This window comes from Phoenix dactylifera, chromosome 5 (assembly GCF_051530095.1).
Source record: "Phoenix dactylifera cultivar Ajwa chromosome 5, Ajwa_hap1_PhDact_Kaust_v1.1, whole genome shotgun sequence".
Classification (NCBI taxonomy): domain Eukaryota; kingdom Viridiplantae; phylum Streptophyta; class Magnoliopsida; order Arecales; family Arecaceae; genus Phoenix; species Phoenix dactylifera.
Genome location: NC_143194.1, coordinates 17,210,169 through 17,230,315, shown reverse-complemented (window position 1 = coordinate 17,230,315; position 20,147 = coordinate 17,210,169). Strand labels below are relative to the sequence as shown.

At 38.5% G+C, this 20,147-nt stretch overlaps 1 protein-coding gene across 2 annotated transcripts in view; it reads left to right on the top strand.

Moving 5' to 3' along the window:
* The first annotated feature begins 1,096 nt into the window (after positions 1-1,096).
* Positions 1,097-20,147, top strand: part of GC2 (golgin Putative 2) — a 58,434-nt gene continuing 39,383 nt past the window's right edge. Inside the window, exons 1-4 of one of the 2 annotated variants that reach the window (XM_039116093.2) lie at positions 1,097-1,370; positions 1,465-2,424; positions 14,853-14,963; positions 15,160-15,219. In XM_039116093.2, coding sequence (XP_038972021.2) covers positions 1,317-1,370; positions 1,465-2,424; positions 14,853-14,963; positions 15,160-15,219 — 1,185 coding nt within the window. In that variant the 5' untranslated portion in view covers positions 1,097-1,316. The remainder of the gene's footprint in view (positions 1,371-1,464; positions 2,425-14,852; positions 14,964-15,159; positions 15,220-20,147) is intronic. The other variant, XM_039116094.2, reaches the window with a different exon arrangement.

The following is a 20,147-nucleotide window of genomic DNA, read 5'->3' as shown; positions in this document are numbered from 1 at the left end:
GGTCACAATAGCACCACTTGTTACAATAATCTAGCCACAATGAGCTATTCTGAGAACCCGCACTGAGTTGAGACATTAGGATGGCTTGCAGAAAAAACAAACGATATTAACTTGGTCAGTAATAGGATGAAACAAAAATAGATGAAGTGACATTAATTTCAGGTCAAAACAATATGTGATTGAAACTTGACTTTTGATTCATTATAAACTTCTAAACTAGGATAGCATACAAAATGTTTTCTACTACATTCAGTTAGATTCAATTAGTCAGAATGGTCAAAACAAGTAGTAAACACGTATTTGATCTGAAATCTAGTAACATTAATTTCAAACAGTAAACTATTGATAAATTTCTAATAAGTTCAAACAATAAACATCTGATAAATTTAATTAGAGACCTAATAAACTTCATTCGAAAGAATACTATGAGCAGTGACATTAATTTCAAACAATAAACATCTGATAAATCTCTAAATAAATTCAAATAGAGCCCTAACAAACTACATGTCAAATCATAGGGCCTAAGGTTCTGGTGCAAAGAGCAGGCCTAAGGTTTCAATGCAAGGAGCCAGTCTAAGATTCCGATAGGCCTATTCGAGATCGGATAGAGAGGGTGGGTCGGAAATGGAGAGAGTGAAGCTGGTTTTGAGTAGGAGGGAAGGACTTGAAAGGATGTTCGAAAGGATGCCGATGGCACATGAGAGTTAGAGAACTGAGGTGCATGGGAGTATGAGGTTGTCGTCACACGACGAGAAGAATGGAGTTAGGTAGGAAGGGAGAAGGGATCAATAATTAGAGAAGAAGATAAATGGAGAAGGTTCCGACTTTGTTTTGGTCATTGGTTGTTCAAGATTATTTTGATTATTTTATAAAATTATTCTAACGTCCAATTTAGAATTAATGGTTTGCCTAATGGCATGGGTTAATGCATAGGCTCAAAATAAATCTCAAGAGTATTAGTGTAGGTTTTCCAGATTAATAGATATAAGTGTAATTTGCCTGCAACTTTAGAGGGATTTTTGTAATTTATGTAGGTTTATGTTGAAGCTGCTTCACAAAAAAAATTATATTTAGGTTGTATGTCTATTTAGCAAATGCGCAATTTGTTAGTTTTATCACTATATGCTAAACCAAAAATAGTCCGTCACTCTCTCCGTTACACTAGGGGCTGGTTTTGCCGTGTTCCATCTCAGCCTACCAACATCCGTCCCGCGTTATTTGCCACTGCATAGCGTAAAATGCAACTCCGCCTGTGTTCTATCCCAACCTAACAGCATCCGATCTACGTTATCTGCCACTGCGGGCCGCAGCCACCCATGGCGGGATGGATCTCCTCCAAGCTCAAGGTTGCAGAGACGTTCCTCCAACAGGCAAGCCCTGACCCTAACACATCCCTTATTTCGACATCCTTCCCATTTTCCAAATCCAATTGTCACCATCTCTTCGGCTTTGTAATCAAACCAGATCGACCAGCAAGCAGCCGAATCTCTGGGCAAGAACGTCAGGCCCCGATCCCCATCCGAGGCGCCGGGCAGCAGCGACGACATCCCCAAAAGGACCGACTCGGCTCTTCCCCTCAAATACCAGCTCCCGAAAAAATCACCTCCGCCGCCTCATCCGCGGGGCAAGCGCCCAGCCGCCGCCCAGCCGCCCTCCCCCGCCGCTGATCCCTGTCCGGCCATCGCTGATGGCGACTGGACAGAGCTCCTCGGATCTCCGAAGCCAGCCAGCGCCGCAGCCCGCCCCGATGGCGGCAATACCAAGAAACCCATGGGGAAGGGGGCCCGCAAGGGATCTGGCAGCGCCCCGAAGCCCGGAAGGAGACCGACCGTTGCGCCGGAAGGCGAAACTGTGGGTAAGGGTCCGTCTCAGGAAGAAGAGCGAGAACAAGAACCCCCGTATTCCGAAGTTCCACCCTCGCGAGGATCATCAGATTCCACGCAGGGCGCACCTTCTCCCGAAGAGCCTATTAGAGGAGGACCTGTATCAGGGCTTTCCCAGTTGGAGATTCACCGGGAAGACGTCCGCACTCTTGGCCTAAGGGAGGTGGATTCACAATCGCGAGACGATAAGGAGGAGGTGGTTGCTGGTGATGATAGGAAAAGTAGTGACATCGCTGAGGGAGCGCACCCTAACCTACAGGTTCCGAGGAGCTCGGACACTCATGATGATTCAAGAAGTTCTTTGGGGAGCAGTGATGAGTCTGAGTCAGGGAGCAATTCATCGTCTACATCAGATTCAGAAAATGTAAGTGAGAGGAGGGCAGAGAGGAGGAGGAGGAGGCAACAGATTTTGGCTGACAAGATGAAGGCGATTGCTGCTGAGGCCATCAAAGAACGCGAGAATATTGTGGCCACATTAGAGGGTGAGAAGCAGAGCCTGCAGAAAATACTTGTGGAGCGAGAGAAGAAACAAGCACAAGAGGTTATGTTCTCCTTCTGCACTTTGCTTCTTCTAATCTTATTAGTTAGAATAGATAATTCAGAAATAAAAAGAAAAAACTTATCCTGGCTCGTAAGCCCACAACAGTTTTAATGGAGGTGGAATGGAGGTGAATTACGTTTGCTTAAAAAGTAGTTTCAAATCTGTACCTTTTATGCACTAACAATTTCAGGCATCATGAATTTTCACATTTCCTAGTCAAGTTAAACCACAAAATATGATCTGAAATCGGTTAAGTTATGCATAATATTAGGTGCTATATACTAAAATATTATATCAAATAAGGTAATGATGCTGAACAATCCTTTGAATATAATAGGGGACAAAAGACTAAAAGTGATTCTTTTCTTTTATGTTCACTTTCAATAATTCGAAATCTTGTAACCTACAACCTATAGTATTTATTTGCAGCTAGCCAAAATTAACACTTTGGCATATGTATTGAGTGCGTTGAAATGTCTACTCTAGTTTTATGGTTGAAATTGTCATGATTCTTCAATCTGCAGCCACCATTATGATTAGAAATAATTATGACATAATTTAGATCTATACTTTATTTAGGTTTAAGCAATTTATTTATTTCCAATGTCTTGTTTCTTTTACTTTAGGAGAGCTAGGCTAGACATTTTATATCTCTTTGCAACTTTTGGAATCTTTGGGGTTTCTCTTTTTTCTTTTTCTTTTTTGCGGTTAAGTTTTGGAGTCTCATTATCAAAAATTTGCATTTATGAATCCCTCTTTATGTCTAGACTTGGTAAGGAAGAAGCTTCTGTTCATAGTGATGATCATGGTTTTAGGTTGAATTGTAAAATAAGAGATGGCTTGAATCTTCATATTCACCCTTTGCCTTTTCTTGCTCATATTGTTGGGGATCATAGTGCTACTCATTTGTAATGTTGTTAGTTTAACATTGCTATTACATTAATAGTCAAGCGATTAGCTGATGATAAACAATCATGGCTGTGGATTCTCCTTATTTTTCTTGTTCTAAATGAAAGTAGGGAAACAGAATAAGAGAAGGAGAGGGAGCCCACCACAAGAAAATATTTTTCTTCTTCAAAATCTCTATAAATCACACCATTTGGATCTCCCTCAGGCCTTTTTTTTTTGGTAAGCCGGCCTCTCACTACACTTAGCCATGAGAAGGCGCAGAACAGTCACAATACAAAATACGATCTAATGCCAGCGGCACAAGATCTGAAATACCTCAAAAAACACTCCCAGAGTGGTTGGCTGCAAAGGAGGCGACCCAGTCCGTTGCACTATCTGCCTTCTGAAACACATGCGAAGCCCGAAATGACTCTAACTCCTCCACGAGGCGCCAAATATCCTGGAGTAGTGGGTTCTGCTTAGACCTGGCCTGTCGGCTCCGAATCCAGCCGATCACTGTGGCTGAGTCACCTTCAAGGAGCACCTGCCTAGCACCCAGGTGCACTCTAGCATGTACGAGGCCCTCCTACGCCGCGCGCAACTCCGCCATAAGAACGGACCCATCAAATATACGCCGGCCCCCAGCTGCAATCAGCCTGGAGTCCCGGTCTCTGATCATAAAACCCACGCCGCATCTGCTGCCGCCCTTTGATACACTGCCGTCGAAGTTCACCTTGAAGAAACTGCAACATTACAAGACTTTCATGATCAATGTATTATGTAAGTAGCAGCTTTTGACAAAAGTGTACTAGAATAGGGTCCCTGATCATTACAAATATTGAATTTCCTAATAAAAAATGATATCTAACCAACTCAAATTCAAACTTCTACTTTTGAGGAATTTTGAACTGAGACTTTTAAACCTTATTTAATTTTAAATGAATATGAAAAAGCAATAAATGGTAGAATAAATTATCCTTGAATGCCTCTACTGCTGTGGTACTTTTGGGGCGAAAGTTAATATCTATGTGCATGAATATCATTTCCAACATGTACCACATTCGCACACCCTTGAGCATAATTGTAGGGTTCTAACATGTCATGTGGGGGCAGCGGAAGCTAGGAATTTTAAAATTTTATTAATAAAATCCCTTTATATGAAATCCTATTAAGCCAAGATCACCTTAATAGAAGCAATCAAATAATATAATATAAATGCAAAAATAGAAGAATACCTCCAACGCTAATCCAATGTGTAGATTTTTTACTAGGTGCCCAAATGTTCACCTTCCAACGTTGATCCACACGGAAAACTTGATTCAAGTCTTAAGCTCCAAAGACTTTGATTCTTAATGCAGAATTCTTCTAAAGAACTCTATTGGCTTGCTTTCCTTCCTTTCTATTTTTCTTTCACCTTCTAAAATCACTTCTAATCCTTTTGTCCTAAAGAAGACCACCTTGTCTTGGCTTAGGACACACTAGAAGCAATGCTAGAAAGAAAGAAACTAATGTAAGAAAGAAAGGATAAGAGAGTTGGAATTCTAGAGTTCCGATGGATGAAAACACCGGGAGTGACTCCCTTTTATAGGTGGCGTACGAATGCTTTGCCAAGGATGAATCCCATCCATTCAGCCATGAAGAGGGGCGTGAGATCAAGGGAGGCGTCTTTGATGAGAGGGCATATCAAAAAGAGTTAGGATAAGATGAAGCGCTTATGATATGACGCTACATCCTTATCCATTCCCTAAGCGCCTCTTCATGATACGCCTAGGCACCGTACTCATTCCTCTCTTCATTTCTTCTCACGCATGAAAAGTAGGAGCAATCCTTGTCCATTGATCAAAGTTCAACGATGATCCAATGGCTAGAAAAGATGGCGCTACTCTTCTCTTAGGCATGAGGATGAGAAGTGGAATGGATAAGATCAAAAGGATATTTCATCCTTATCCATTCATGGTTCCATGATCTTCACGCCATTTGCCCACACGCCATCATCTTGATCACGCATCAAGCCTTCCATCACGTGCCATCATAAGATCAAGTAATTAAATCCTCATCCAATGGTGGACATCATGATCTAATGGCTAGAATTGCATGCGCTATCATCCTTGATCCATATCATCATCCAATGATGATCCAAGGGCTCCAATCCAAAACATCTTGTCATGATCCCATTATTGTCTTCGTCTAATGGCTGATGAAGATCAAATGGTCATGATTAAAGACCCCATCTAAACCAATCCAATTGGGTTCAATCCAACTCACCATTATGTCTTCATCCAACGATAGATGAAGATCTAACGGTCTAAAATGAATGATTTATCAAATCTAATCCAATTAGACTCAAACCAAGCCAATTAGGTGCCAACTCTTGACTAACCCATATTAGGATATGATCTAATCAAATTAGATCAATTAAGAATCAGATTCGAATCCAATTCGAATCAGATTCGAATCCAATTCGAATCAGATTCGAATCCAATTCGAATCAGGAGCTAAGGTTTGCAACACGTGCTAGCATGTTCAACTTGCAAACATGATCTAATCTAATTAGACCCTTGATCAGTTTTCTTGTATGTGACCCATTGGGTTCCATACTTAGCCAGCAGTAGGTGTGGGTTCGAGTTGACCTAACCTGATTAGAACTCTTCTAATCGATTTAGGTCCAAACTGCGCGAACCCGATCTTAACAATTAGAACTCTTTCTAATTGGTGATTGAATTAAACTCTTTAATTCGATCAATCCTACAAGAAAAGATTGACATCTAGCAACGTGTCATGTCTATCCGGAAAATATGGAATTTGGTGAAAATACCAAAAATACCCTTCAGTGGCAAGTTACCGTGCAATTCAATCCGTCAATCAAACTACATCCCGAATATGTATATGAGCATGAATCTATGTCAAACTCATTTATATATTCATGTTTCTTTTAATCTTCTAATGATAATTCGAATCATGAAATATTAGAAACTCTTTCTAATTTTCATTCTGCTTTGATCAAAGACTTCCTGAATTATCATATGATTAGAATAAATGGGATGCGATCTTCTCTTACTAGAAGTGATTGATTCCTTGTTGACCTACTCATAATCTTCGTACACAATCTACCATATCAAGAAAATCTCGTACAGAACTTATTGTCATGAATGAGTGTAAACTAAAATATGGATTTTTGTGCACAAGATACCATGGTGATCTCAGGTCAAAGGATCAGTTGCACAACTCCCACTAAGAGAATCATTTTTTGACATGTAAGTAAAACTTCATAAGATATTCTCTTGGCGGGTCAATTAAGTGAACTCATTCTTCTAATGAGCACCCACATCTTTGTATTAGTGTCTCCACACAAATGATTGTGAGATCAATCACCCTCTGCATCAAGCATACATAAGATGTGCCAGTCTTTCCGGTAGCATTGATCCCCGACTCAATGTACCAATGACTAGGAATATTTAAGATTAGGGTTTTAGAATTTTAGGTCTCATTAGTATGATCTCATCATAGCCCTAAAACCATTGTCCTAATCTAAGGGGTTCATCATAAAAATAAGAAACATCATATGATGAAACACAATGCCTTTTTTTATATTTAAATGTCACATACATGATTTGGAAAATCAAAGAAAAATCCTTCGCAATACAAATTGTGATTGGACTTGCTATCATCTGGGTCTGACTGAAAACTAGAATCAGAAAATCCCTCTAGTTTCAACTCAGACCCTCCATAGACTAGAAAAACATCTTTAGTCCTTTTCAAGTACTTAAGAATATTTTTCACAGCTATCCAATGATCCTCCCCTGGATCAGCCTGGAATCTGCTTATTATGCCTAAGGCATAAGCAATATCAGGCCTAGTACATAGCATAGCATACATAATCGATCCTACTGCCGAAGCATAGGGAATTCTATTTCTCTCTTCAGATGTTTTATGAGACATCTTCTTAGAGAGACGTATGCCATGACTCATAGGCAAGTAACCTCTTTTACTTCCTTCCATGCTGAATCTTTTCAGCACATTAACTATGTATCTAGACTGGGACAAGCCTAGCATCCTTTTAGATCTATCCCTATAGATCTTTATACCAAGTATATAGGATGCTTCTCCCAAGTCTTTCATGAAAAAGCTTTTTGATAGCCAAGTTTTGACCGATTGTAACATTGGAATATCATTTCCAATGATTAGTATGTCATCTTCATACAATATTAAGAAGACAATGGCACTCCCACTAGTCTTCTTATACACACATGGTTCATCCACATTTTTGATAAAACCAAACTCTTTGACTGTTGTATCAAAACGGATGTTCAACTCCTCGACGCTTGCTTTAATCCATAAATGGATCTCTTAAGCTTGCATACTTGATTTGCTCTCTCACTTGAGACAAATCCTTCTGGCTGTGTCATGTAAACCTTTTCCTCAAGATAACCATTAAGGAAGGCGGTTTTGACATCCATCTGCCAGATTTCATAATCATAGTATGCAGCTATTGCAAGCAAAATCCGAATAGAATTAAGCATAGCAACTGGTGAAAAAGTTTCATCATAGTCAATTCCTTGCTTTTGCCAGAAATCTTTTGCCACCAATCTAGCCTTGTAGGTTTCTACTTGGCCATCTGCTCCAATCTTTTTCTTATAGACCCATTTGCAACCTTTAGGGTTTACACCTTCTGGTGCATCAACCAAAGTCCATACTTGGTTGGTGTACATTGAGTCTATTTCGGATTTCATGGCTTCCAGCCATTTGTTAGAGTCACTACTCATTATAGCTTCCGAATAAGTCAGAGGATCATTATTCTCAATGATGTGGGCTTCATCATTTTCAATAATAAACCCATACCTCTTGGTGCATTTCGCACTTTATCTGACCTTCGGAGAGGAGATGTGTGTTGTGGTTGTACCTCATCAATGGGTACATCTAGTTGAGGAATATCTTGTGTCTCCATTTGTAGGTCTTGAACTTCTTCAAGTTCAATTCTTCTATCCTTGCACTTTTCAAGAAAAATTCTTTCTCCATGCAAGTGGCGTGCCTACCTACAAAGATCTTTTGTTCGGTAGGATGATAGAAGATAAATCCTATACTATTTTTAGGATAACCTACAAAAATACATTTATCTAATCTAGCACTTAGCTTGTGTCCAAAATTTCTTTTGACATAAGCTTGACAACCCCATATCTTAAGATACTTAAGATTAGGCTTCTTATCTCTCCATATCTCATATGAGGTGCTAGGTACAGACTTAGAAGGTACCCTGTTTAATACTAGTGCAGCAGTCTCTAGGGAAAAACCCCATAAGGAAATAGAAAGATCTGTAAAGCACATCATGGACCGTACCATATCTTATAGAGTACGATTCTTTCATTCGGCTACACCATTTAACTGTGGCATATACGGAGGTGTCTATTCAGAGAGAATACCCTTTTCTTTAAGATGATTTAAAAACTCACTAGAAAGGTATTCACCTCCTCGATCTGATCGAAGGATTTTAATACACTTTCTGGTTTGTTTTTCAACCATACTTTGATACTCTTTAAACTTATCAAAAACTTCGAATTTATGTTTCATAAGATACACATATCTGAACCTTGATAAATCATCAGTGAATGTGATGAAATAAGAGTATCCACCTCTAGCAGGAGTTGTCATAGGACCACATACATCTGTATGCACAAGTCCTAATAACTCACTTGCCCTTTCTCCATGTCCAGTGAATGAAGACTTGGTCATTTTACCCATAAGACAAGATTCACAAGTTCCTAATGATTCAAAATCATAAGGATCAAAGAACTTTTCTTTGTATAACTTGTGTATTCTTGACTCACTAATATGACCTAGTCGGCAATGCCAAAGGAGGGTATTATTTACCTCTTCTCTTTTTCTTTTATTATTTTTATCAATATAAAATACATTGTCATTAAAAGATAGAACAAGAAGACCATTTTCCATAATGCCATTGCAATAGACTTTATTAGAAAAAGAAATTGAGCAACCATTGCTCTTTACATTAATTTCAAATCCTTTCTTTAACAACAAAGGAATAGAAATTACAATTTTAATAATCTTGGGCATATAATAACAATCTTCTAATTTTAGGAACTCTCCCGAAGGCAATTCCAAGTAGTAGGTTCCAACAGTTTCAGCTTGGATGGACTCTCCTCCAGCGTCATAAAGCTCGAAGTCACCTTTCTTCAAACTTCTAATTTTCTGTAGTCCATGTAAAGATTTGCAAGTATGAGAACCACAGCCGGTATCCAATACCCATGAATTTGAATTTGAAGAACTTAATGACAAACTGGCATGTAATATAAACATACCTTTTGATGCAACTCTTGCATCAGGCTTTACAGTTGCAAGAAAACTCTTGCAATTTCTCTTCCAGTGGCCTTCCTTGCCGCAATGGAAACAGGTACTTGATCCGGAGATTTTCTTTCCTTTCTTCTTCTTGATGCTACTCTTAGGGTTCAACCTTTTCTTAGAATTCTTATTGCCTGATTTCTTTCTTGAGCCCCTATCAACAAGAAGGATCGGACCCTTTTCTTTTTTGATATGCGTCTCAGCTGTCTTTAACATTTTAACAGCTCAGGCAAGGAGACGTTCAGCTTGTTCATGTGAAAATTCACAACAAACTGAGAGAATGATTCAGGTAGTGATTGCAGGATCAAATCCTGACTGAGCTCACTGTCCATAGCAAAACCTAATTGACTTAATCTGGTGATCAAGTCTATAACCATAAGAACATGGTTTTGCACTGGAGTTCATTCATTCTAGCACGGAACAACTGCTTGGATATCTCATATCTAGCAGTCCTGCTTTGCTCTCCATACAACTCTTTTAAATTTAGAAGTATGGATAGAGTGTCCATGCTTTCATGTTGCCTTTGTAATTCATTACTCATAGAGGCAAGCATGATACATTTGACAGTCAAACTGTCATTCTTCCACATCTTATGTGTGGCAACCTCTTCTTCAGTAGCATTATCCCCTATATCTCCAAGATCAGGGGTTTCAAGTATATAGGAAATTTTCTCCTGAGTGAGAACTATTTTGAGATTCCTCAACCAGTCCACATAGTTTAGACCGGTTAACTTGTTGGTATCTAAGATGCCTCTTAGTGAAAGTGAAGAAGCCATTTAATAATTCTACATAAGCAAGAACAAAACTAACATAAGCAGACTAATCATGATGACATATATGCAATTAGACGAGGACTTTATCTAATTGTTACTCCTACTATTTTTATCGAATATCATAGCCCTCTCCTATGATAAACGAGAAAACCTAATTTTTCTTAGTAGGGTTGAGATCCTAATTCATCATAAAAGCCTTGTGGTTGCACAACAAATCCTTATGAGTTCAAAGGTAGGAAACTCTTTCCAATTGCATCTCATGCAATTCTCAACTTTATCTTGTCCTCTTAAAATACTTATAGCCTTATGGTTGCACAACAAACTATAATGTTTTAGTTAAGTCAAACCCTTCATTTCCATATAGTCATTCGAATAATATTGCTCTTGTGGTTGCACAACAAAGCAACATATTAAAATATGCCATAAGCATCTCTATGCACCAAGACAGTATAACATCAGTCCCCATTGCAAGCCTTGTGGTTACACAACAAACTAGCATGGATCTTGACATAATAATGTCGAGGTATGAAGGAAGGATATCAGTAGTGTTTTATCAATATTAAGCTTATCCATAATAGACAATCAAACAATTGGCCAGGTAAGCAGGTGGGAGGCTCCCCTTACTCAGAGAGTAAGGTCCTAATTAAGTAACCACCTTTAGTGCTTTCCTAGACACCAATTAGATTAATTGTTCTAGAATGAGTTAGCTCAAAGTTTTTTAACACTATGACTTAATATAATTTTTATTGAGGGTTTACTAGTCTCAAGCTCATTCTATAATTGTAACATATTTAACACGTCTATGTATATGCTACAATAAACTATATATCTATCTCATAGCATATATAAATGAAAAGCAATTATCATACATCATAGCTATCTCATAGCATGTACAAATTATTACCAATTGATAGAATCAATTAACATGCTTCAACATATCTTCATATGAAAAAATTCATATCATGACATTTTATTATATATCATATCATATAATTCAGCATTCTTCTAAACATATGACATTACTATTTCATAGTAAATTAACAATCATACATTATGCATAATCATTTGATTGAACCAATTAAGGGTGGCTCTGATACCACTGTAGGGTTCTAACATGTCATGTGGGGGCAGCGGAAGCTAGGATTTTTAAAATTTTCGTAATAAAGTCCCTTTACATGAAACCCTATTAAGCCAAGATCACCTTAATGGAAGCAATCAAATAATATAATATAAATGTAAAAATAGAAGAATACCTCCAACGCTAATCCAATATGTAGAATTTTCACTAGGTGCCCAAATGTTCACCCTCCAACGTTGATCCACACGGAAAACTTGATTCAAGTCTTAAGCTCCAAAGACTTTGATTCTTAATGCAGAATTCTTCTAAAGAACTCTAATGGCTTGCTTTCCTTCCTTTCTATTTTTCTTTCACCTTCTAAAATCACTTCTAATCCTTTTGTCCTAAAGAAGACCACCTTGTCTTGGCTTAGGACACACTAGAAGCAATGCTAGAAAGAAAGAAACTAATGTAAGAAAGAAAGGATAAGAGAGAGTTGGAATTCTAGAGTTCCGATGGATGAAAACACCGGGAGTGACTCCCTTTTATAGGTGGCGTACGGATGCTTTGCCAAGGATGAATCCCATCCATTCAGCCATGAAGAGGGGCGTGAGATCAAGGGAGGCGTCTTTGATGAGAGGGCATATCAAAAATAGTTAGGATAAGATGAAGCGCTTATGATATGATGCTACATCCTTATCCATTCCCTAAGCGCCTCTTCATGATACGCCTAGGCACCGTACTCATTCCTCTCTTCATTTCTTCTCACGCATGAAAAGTAGGAGCAATCCTTGTCCATTGATCAAAGTTCAACGATGATCCAATGGCTAGAAAAGATGGCGCTACTCTTCCCTTAGGTGTGAGGATGAGAAGTGGAATGGATAAGATCAAAAGGATATTTCATCCTTATCCATTCATGGTTCCATGATCTTCACACCATTTGCCCACACGCCATCATCTTGATCATGCCTCAAGCCTTCCATCACGTGCCATCATAAGATCAAGTAATTAAATCCTCATCCAATGGTGGACATCATGATCTAATGGCTAGAATTGCATGCGCTATCATCCTTGATCCATATCATCATCCAATGATGATTCAAGGGCTCCAATCCAAAACATCGTATCATGATCCCATTATGTCTTCGTCTAATGGCTGATGAAGATCAATTGGTCATGATTAAAGACCCCATCTAAACCAATCCAATTGGGTTCAATCCAACTCACCATTATGTCTTCATCCAACGGTAGATGAAGATCTAACGGTCTAAAATGAATGATTTATCAAATCTAATCCAATTAGACTCAAACCAAGCCAATTAGCTGCCAACTCTTGGCTAACCCATATTAGGATATGATCTAATCAAATTTGATCAATTAAGAATCAGATTTGAATCTAATTCGAATCAGATTCGAATCCAATTCGAATCAGGAGCTAAGGTTTGCAACACGTGCTAGCATGTTCAACTTGCAAACATGATCTAATCTAATTAGACCCTTGATCAGTTTTCTTGTATGTGACCCATTGGGTTCCATACTTAGCCAGCAGTAGGTGTGAGTTCGAGTTGACCTAACCTGATTAGAACTCTTCTAATCGATTTAGGTCCAAACTGCGCGAACCCGATCTTAACAATTAGAACTCTTTCTAATTGGTGATCGAATTAAACTCTTTAATTCGATCAATCCTACAAGACAAGATTGATGTCTAGCAATGTGTCATGTCTACCTGAAAAATATGGAATTTGGTGGAAATACCAAAAATATCTTTCAGTGGCAAGTTACCGTGCAATTCAATCCTTCAATCAAACTACATCCCGAATATGTATATGAGCATGAATCTATGTCAAACTCATTTATATATTCATGTTTCTTTTAATCTTCTAATGATAATTCGAATCATGAAATATTAGAAATTTTTTCTAATTTTCATTCTGCTTTGATCAAAGACTCCGTGAATTATCATATAATTAGAATAAATGGGATGCGATCTTCTCTTACTAGAAGTGATTGATTCCTTGTTGACCTACTCATAATCTTCGCACACAATCCACCATATTCAGAAGACCTCGTACACAACTTATTGTCATGAATGAGTGTAAACCAAAACATGAATTTTTGTGCACAAGATACCATGGTGATCTCAGGTTGAAGGATCAGTTGCACAACTCCCACTAAGAGAATCATTTTTTGACATGTAAGTAAGACTTCATAAGATATTCTCTTGGCAGGTCAATTCAGTGAACTCATTCTTCTAATGGGCACCCACATCTTTGTATTAGTGTCTCCACACAAGTGATTATGAGATCAATCATCCTCTGCATCAAGCATACATAAGATGTGCCAGTCTTTCCGGTAGCATTGATCCCCGACTCAATGTACCAATGATTAGGAATATTTAAATGTCAGATACATGATTTGGAAAATCAAAGAAAAATCCTTCGCAATGCAAATTGCGATTGGCTTGTAGGGCATCTATTCTTTCATAATATCCATGCATGAGTATGTTGCGTACAAAATGGCCTTGGCCTAACTCAACAAATTTAAAGGAGCTGATTAATCAATGATGTTACCTAAACACCGGGCATGAGTTGCAAGTGTCTACATCTCCTGAAGTGTCTGACACTTTAAAAAAGTCAGACAGGGGTATAGTTTCATATCATACAATGGACAAAATCTAATCTCTCCCTTAAAAATTAACTGATTACATGACCAAGTTAACTATCTAATGTACTTTTTGTGAAATAAAAATTGCACTTATGTGTAAGAAATGATGCTTCATTTCTTTATGAGAGTTCCTTTGATGGGATTCTCTAAAAAGATCTGCCAAATGCCAAAACGCTTTGCTGAGGTAAGCCACTAACTTCATTTTGGGACCTGCCATGTGATGTCATTCCATGTTGTGTTGTATTTGAGTGTCATTAATTGTAGGTGCTTAGGATGCCTAAAAACTGAAGTGTTTTGATTACATTGTTAAGTGATGAATTTTGTGCATGAAATTATGTGACAAAAATTATCCTTGTATGGTGGACATGAAAGCAGACATCTTTGGCTTCTAAGGATTTCTTATTGCTGATAGTTATATGGAAGAAGGATATTAGCTGTTAGAATAGCTGTTGAAAAAGATGCAACATAAGACCATCTAGCTTCTCATGAATTAGTTTACTAGTCTTCAACTTTAAGAACTGAGCTTGCACTTCTAAAAGTATAGGGTACTTTGCTGTCATATTTGACTGTCTGAAAATAAGGATGAAATGCAATATTTCTCCTCTGCCTTATGTTTTCTAGCATTTGCTTTCCAGGTTCTAACATTAGCAATGTTATATATGTATTCATTTTTGTGTTCTTTGTGGTCATCAGGCTTTAGAGTTGCAGATGAGTATGATCGAAACCTTAGAGGCTGTAGAGAAGGAGAAAGAGAAACATAATAGTACAAGAATGGAAGCTCTTGCTCGCTTGGCTAAGCTCGAGGTGTTTAGTTTTTTTAACCACTCATTTGCATCTTCTGGTTTTCTGCATCTGGAATTGTCGCAGCCCAAGCTCTAATCCAATTATTACAACCATTTGACCGCCTATAGATATAACTATAGTTATTAGTTGGTAGAAGTTTCAGTAAATTCAAATATTAGAAATTGGTGCTCTTTACTAAAGATAAAAGGTGCTGCAGGCTACAAATGCGGAGCTTGCAAGGTCACTTGCAACAAACCAATGGAATCTAGAAATGGAGGTATGTTTTCTTTTCTCACATAAATTATATAATCATTGATTTATGTTTCTTAGTTCAGTTTTTTTGGGGCATGTTACTACGATATCAAGTTTACTCTTCTAGGATAATGCATTGCATTGGTAAAAGAATAATGCAGCTTTGGAATATTCATCTGCTTGTAGTCCTTGGACGAAGAAAATATATGCCCCAAACATAGCTTGGTGAAATCACTTAATTATCCAAGTTATGCTTCTAAAATATGTGACTGTGAACATTAATCAACACCACACTTTCTGGAGTCTCAAGGCATGGTGTCTCCACCTTTAGCTAGCTTGCTGCTTGGATCTTCTTTCCTTAACTAAATCATAGCATCCATCAAGAGGCTAGCCTTTACTACTTTCACCTCCAGGTTGGGCCGAAAAGAGAAGAGGGAGGGAGGGAGGGGGAGGGGGGGGGGGGGGGGGGACAGGGGCGCAGGCTGTGCGGCTCACCTAAGTGGCTGCCAATGATCCCCTCCTAATCCTATTGGGAGGGTAGGCATCTAGTTGAATAGCTGGCCCCTCTTTTTCTTCTATTTTTCTAAGGGATTGTGGGTCCCCCTCTTGTCTCGCTTCTAACTATGAAAGGGAGGGCCAGCAGATCCTTCTTAAGCAAAGTCTAATATAGGCCTAAAAACACCTTTCTTTACAAGCAACCTAGGCCAATAAACTTATCACACATGCTTTACAGCCTTCCAAAAACTAAAGTTGAGTCTTGATCTATGTATGTACTCATTCCACCTAAGTGTACTTTATGCAAGGTCGGTGGAATCATTCCGAACCGGGTGGTTCCTCCCGTTCCGAGCCATACCGGTGGCTCACCGGTACGGTTCCGGCTGTAGAAACGAGTTGTGTGCTAGAGCTGGAGAAGGAGAGGGAAAGAGAGTGAGTGGGGAGGGAGGGAGCATTGGCCCTCTGCGGCCTCCGCCACCCTCCGCTAGCCTCTCTCTCTCCCTCTCTCCCTCTCCCCCTTCTCTTTCTCTTTTTTTCTCTCTCCCACAGTACCGTGCCCTCGTCGGTATAGGCCTGGCACGGCCTGTACCAACTTGAGCCGCCGGAGAATCGGTACGGTGCCTGGTACCGATCCTTCGACCTTGCTTTCATGGGTTGTAGAAATTATTCATTAGCATATAGGACCTCTTATGTTGACTGGATTTGAGATTTCGTTCAAAGGGCCATTAGGTGTAAGCAAGATTCACTGTGCTGGTGCATACTGCACCATGCAGGGCAATACCACATCGTATTGGGCATTACCTTAGCATGGGGGGTGTACCAAGTGTTGATATGCCAAGACCAACTTGTATCGACATGGTACTGGTATGAGTACGATATCCGGCATTCTGAACTTTGGATGTAAGCAACCTACAAATGGGTATCACAAAAAACTCCCTAAGAATAAATGTCTTTTGAAATATTAGTGACTTTGCATGACAACCATTTGTACCGATGCACCTCCATTTTGAGAATTTGTTTCGATCCTTTGAATATATAGCAATAGCAACAAAACCTTGATAAAAAACACATCCGTTAGTTTTATGGTTTGATAACATTGAAGAAACTCTCTTGGTAAAAGTATTGCAAAACTATAATATGCCGGCCGTTTCGAACAAGCTTTCGCTTTTTCTCCCGACTTTCAACAACTTTCGCTTTAACTTCCAACGATATATATACTTTAGTTAAAAAAAATCTAGCAAAACTCTCTTAGATTACAATGGACAAATTAATTATCTAGTTAATACTTATCACCCAAACTGGTTAATTTCCCATGTCAATTAGTGATTCCCTCATTGAGCATCTAACAAGTCTTTGGCATAAGTTGTGTTCACCCAAGAAGGCACTAAAAAATGAACTCCTATATTGGTCTTTGCAGCCTGGTCATCAAGTCACTATAACCCGTGGTAGTCAAAATGGATCCCTTATATCACAACACATGTAAAGGTCATAAGTGTATTTTGATTGCATGGTTTGAAGTTGGAAGTACACGTGCTCTCAAGGTAGTTTGTAAATGTACTATGACACACCAAAGTACTGATATAATGCCTTTACTGACAATTGTTGTATCTTATAGTCATCTTACCTAATATGGACCATGTAAATTAGGTACCCGACCTGACTGGCTGAAGGAACAAGTAACCATAACCTCAACTTTCCTTGGTTTTCCTAAGCAAGTTGTCTATAATGTTTCCCATGGATTTTAGGTACTCTTATGGCTCCAAATAATGACCCCCTTTCACTCAAATAATGAATTTCCAAGAACAACTTTCAAACAACCATTGCTTTCCTTTGTGTCACATGAAATGAGGGCCCCCTATCACCTAAGGGCAGCCTCCTAACTCGTGGAACTTGCTTCGATCAATAATAGTAGTAGAAAGTACCCTCTTTTTCAAGATGGATTATGCGTCCATATAGAACTCTCTCTAAGCAAAAGTCTCGCCTCTTTGACCATGACCGCGATGAGCCACTTGGGCGGAATGGACGGAAACCAAACGTGGAGATTTCTTTTCCGTGAAATCATTGGTTATGTTCTTTTGTCTAATTTTTTGTGAAAAGTTCTGAGCGATGATTCAAGCTTAGAATCGGTTGTCAGTTCTGGAGATGTCATCACTGATGTCATTGGTATGATGGATGTAGTCACAGAGTAGACGGTTTTTTTTGCATAAAAAAGAAAAAATAGTTTTTGTGATTCTTTTTTTTTTTATAGAGGCCCAACATGGCAGAGAGGGCAGGGGAGAGGGAGAATGGGAGAGAGGAAAAGAGAGGGAGGGGGGGAGGGAGGAGGAGGGAGACAGATGGAGATGGATTAATTATAAAGTTAATCTAATTTTTTATATGAAGAAAGGATGTTCAACACTAATTTAGGATAAGCATCATATAAATTTCTATCAGTATTATGGAGATAAAGCACAGTAATTTACATTTTGAAGTTGGAAAATTGGGCACATAAGTTGATGAAATTAACATTGTGTTGAGTGATCTCAATTCAAGCACATTAACTCAACAGTTATGTGGCTAATCTACAAAACTTAATGCAGCTTAAGCTCTCCAAAAATTCAAATGGCGCAAAGTAAAAACAATGTATTCAAATGTCTATAAGGTAAGAAAAAGGGGGGACGAAGAAAAGAAAAATAAATAGGTATCCAATAAGAAAAGTAAAAAGTGTTCTTTGAATCTATTAAAAGAAAGGAAAAATGAAGGGGGGGTAGAGATAGGGAGAGAGGAAGAATTCACCATCTTGGTAAAGTTATCATGATTTCGATATATTTGATAGCCATGGTTTGGTCATTTGATGGAGACACTATAAGCATCTGATCTGAGAGATGGATTTAAATTTAGTAGAAGAAAAATAATTATACATAAAAAAATGAAATCAGAAAACTGTTGTGGGTGGTCTACTTGCAATGATTAGTATGGTGCAGCTAAAAGATGTCACACTTCTCCCATTTCTTTCAAATATTTATAGCACACTCAAATGCTTTCATTATTAGTTGCCAGTTCTCCTCCACAGATTTCATGTCTGGAGGAGTCTGGAAAAGAAGAGGAGTAAAATAATAACATCTAGGACCATATGTAAGAGAAATCATGACACAGAGAATCAAACTAAAAGAGGGTGGACCCCTTTCATCCCTCCCTCCATTATAATAAAAGAATCAAACTAATAAAAGAGGGAATAAGAACCTAAAGAGCACAGAAGACAGGTGGAATAATAAAAGAAACACATCACCTTGTCCATCTTCTTCTTCCTCCCATCCTGCTTGTTTTGCCAGTAGACTTGTGAGACATTCTCTTAAGTGGTGCCTTTAAGAAACATGCCCAAAAAGCTACCTCGCCATAGTCAGATTGTAGCAGCTTTGGGTAGTCATTGAAAGTAGTATAGTTTTGAGTTTTAACGGCATCAGGTGCTTCTTCTTGCGATGTCCTCCTTAAGATGGTGTTGGTCATCATTGTTTGGAGGGCTGCCTTGAACCTCTATATATAGGTGAAGGTTAGGAAGAGGTAAGCATGGGAGAATGGGAGAAGCCCTGGTGTGAAAGTCTCGGACTCAAGAGTTGAGTCCAAGTTGAGATCATGAGGCTCAGGGTGCTTCTAAAACTTGCAAACTCCTACCAGCTGGGGGTCTTGTTGACTATGAGTAGGCTTCTACATGCATGAACTAATGCGGTAATAAGCAAATTAAAATGCTGGAAACCAAATTCAGCCCTCCATGTGTGGCAATCTTAGACTTGATATTTGTTGCCAAATTAATAAACCCACCATGGACTAAGTTTAATGGACTCCCATGGGATGTTGTGCTAGATATAATTGGGAAATCAAAGTCATTGTTGGATAGAAATCTTAAGCAATGCAGGAAAGCAATCTAAGAAGAGCCCAGTTAGTTTGGAATTCATGATGGGGCATGATTGATTTTTGTATGATTTCTTAGGATTTTTTGCTGAATTTGTAGGGGGTAGAACTTTCTGCCCTATTCGTTTAATAGGTTTAGAGATTAGAACTCAAACATATCAAATTTGGGCATATCTTTCAAATATTTTTAAGATCAGTGGCTATTTAGTCAAATGCATGCCATTTTAGACTGTCATGTTTATTTTATATAAAAAAGATACTGTTGTTGTGATATGTCTTATTAATAGTTTTTCACAAATCACAATAGTGTTTATAAAGTGCTATAATAAGAGCCTTCTCAGAGTTCTTGGCTTGTCCAAGATCTTTATTATCTTTCCCTTCTTTTAATTCAAGAAAATTAAAATATGAAAATTGAAATTATATAGCTTATCTACATGCATTGCAAAGAAACAACCATGACACTATTGTAATTGCCAAAAAAAAATATAAAAGTGACATTTGTTGTTAGTTTTAACCAGTTTCGTTCGAAATTGTTTGAAACAACTGCAACTTGACCGAAATTGATCAGTT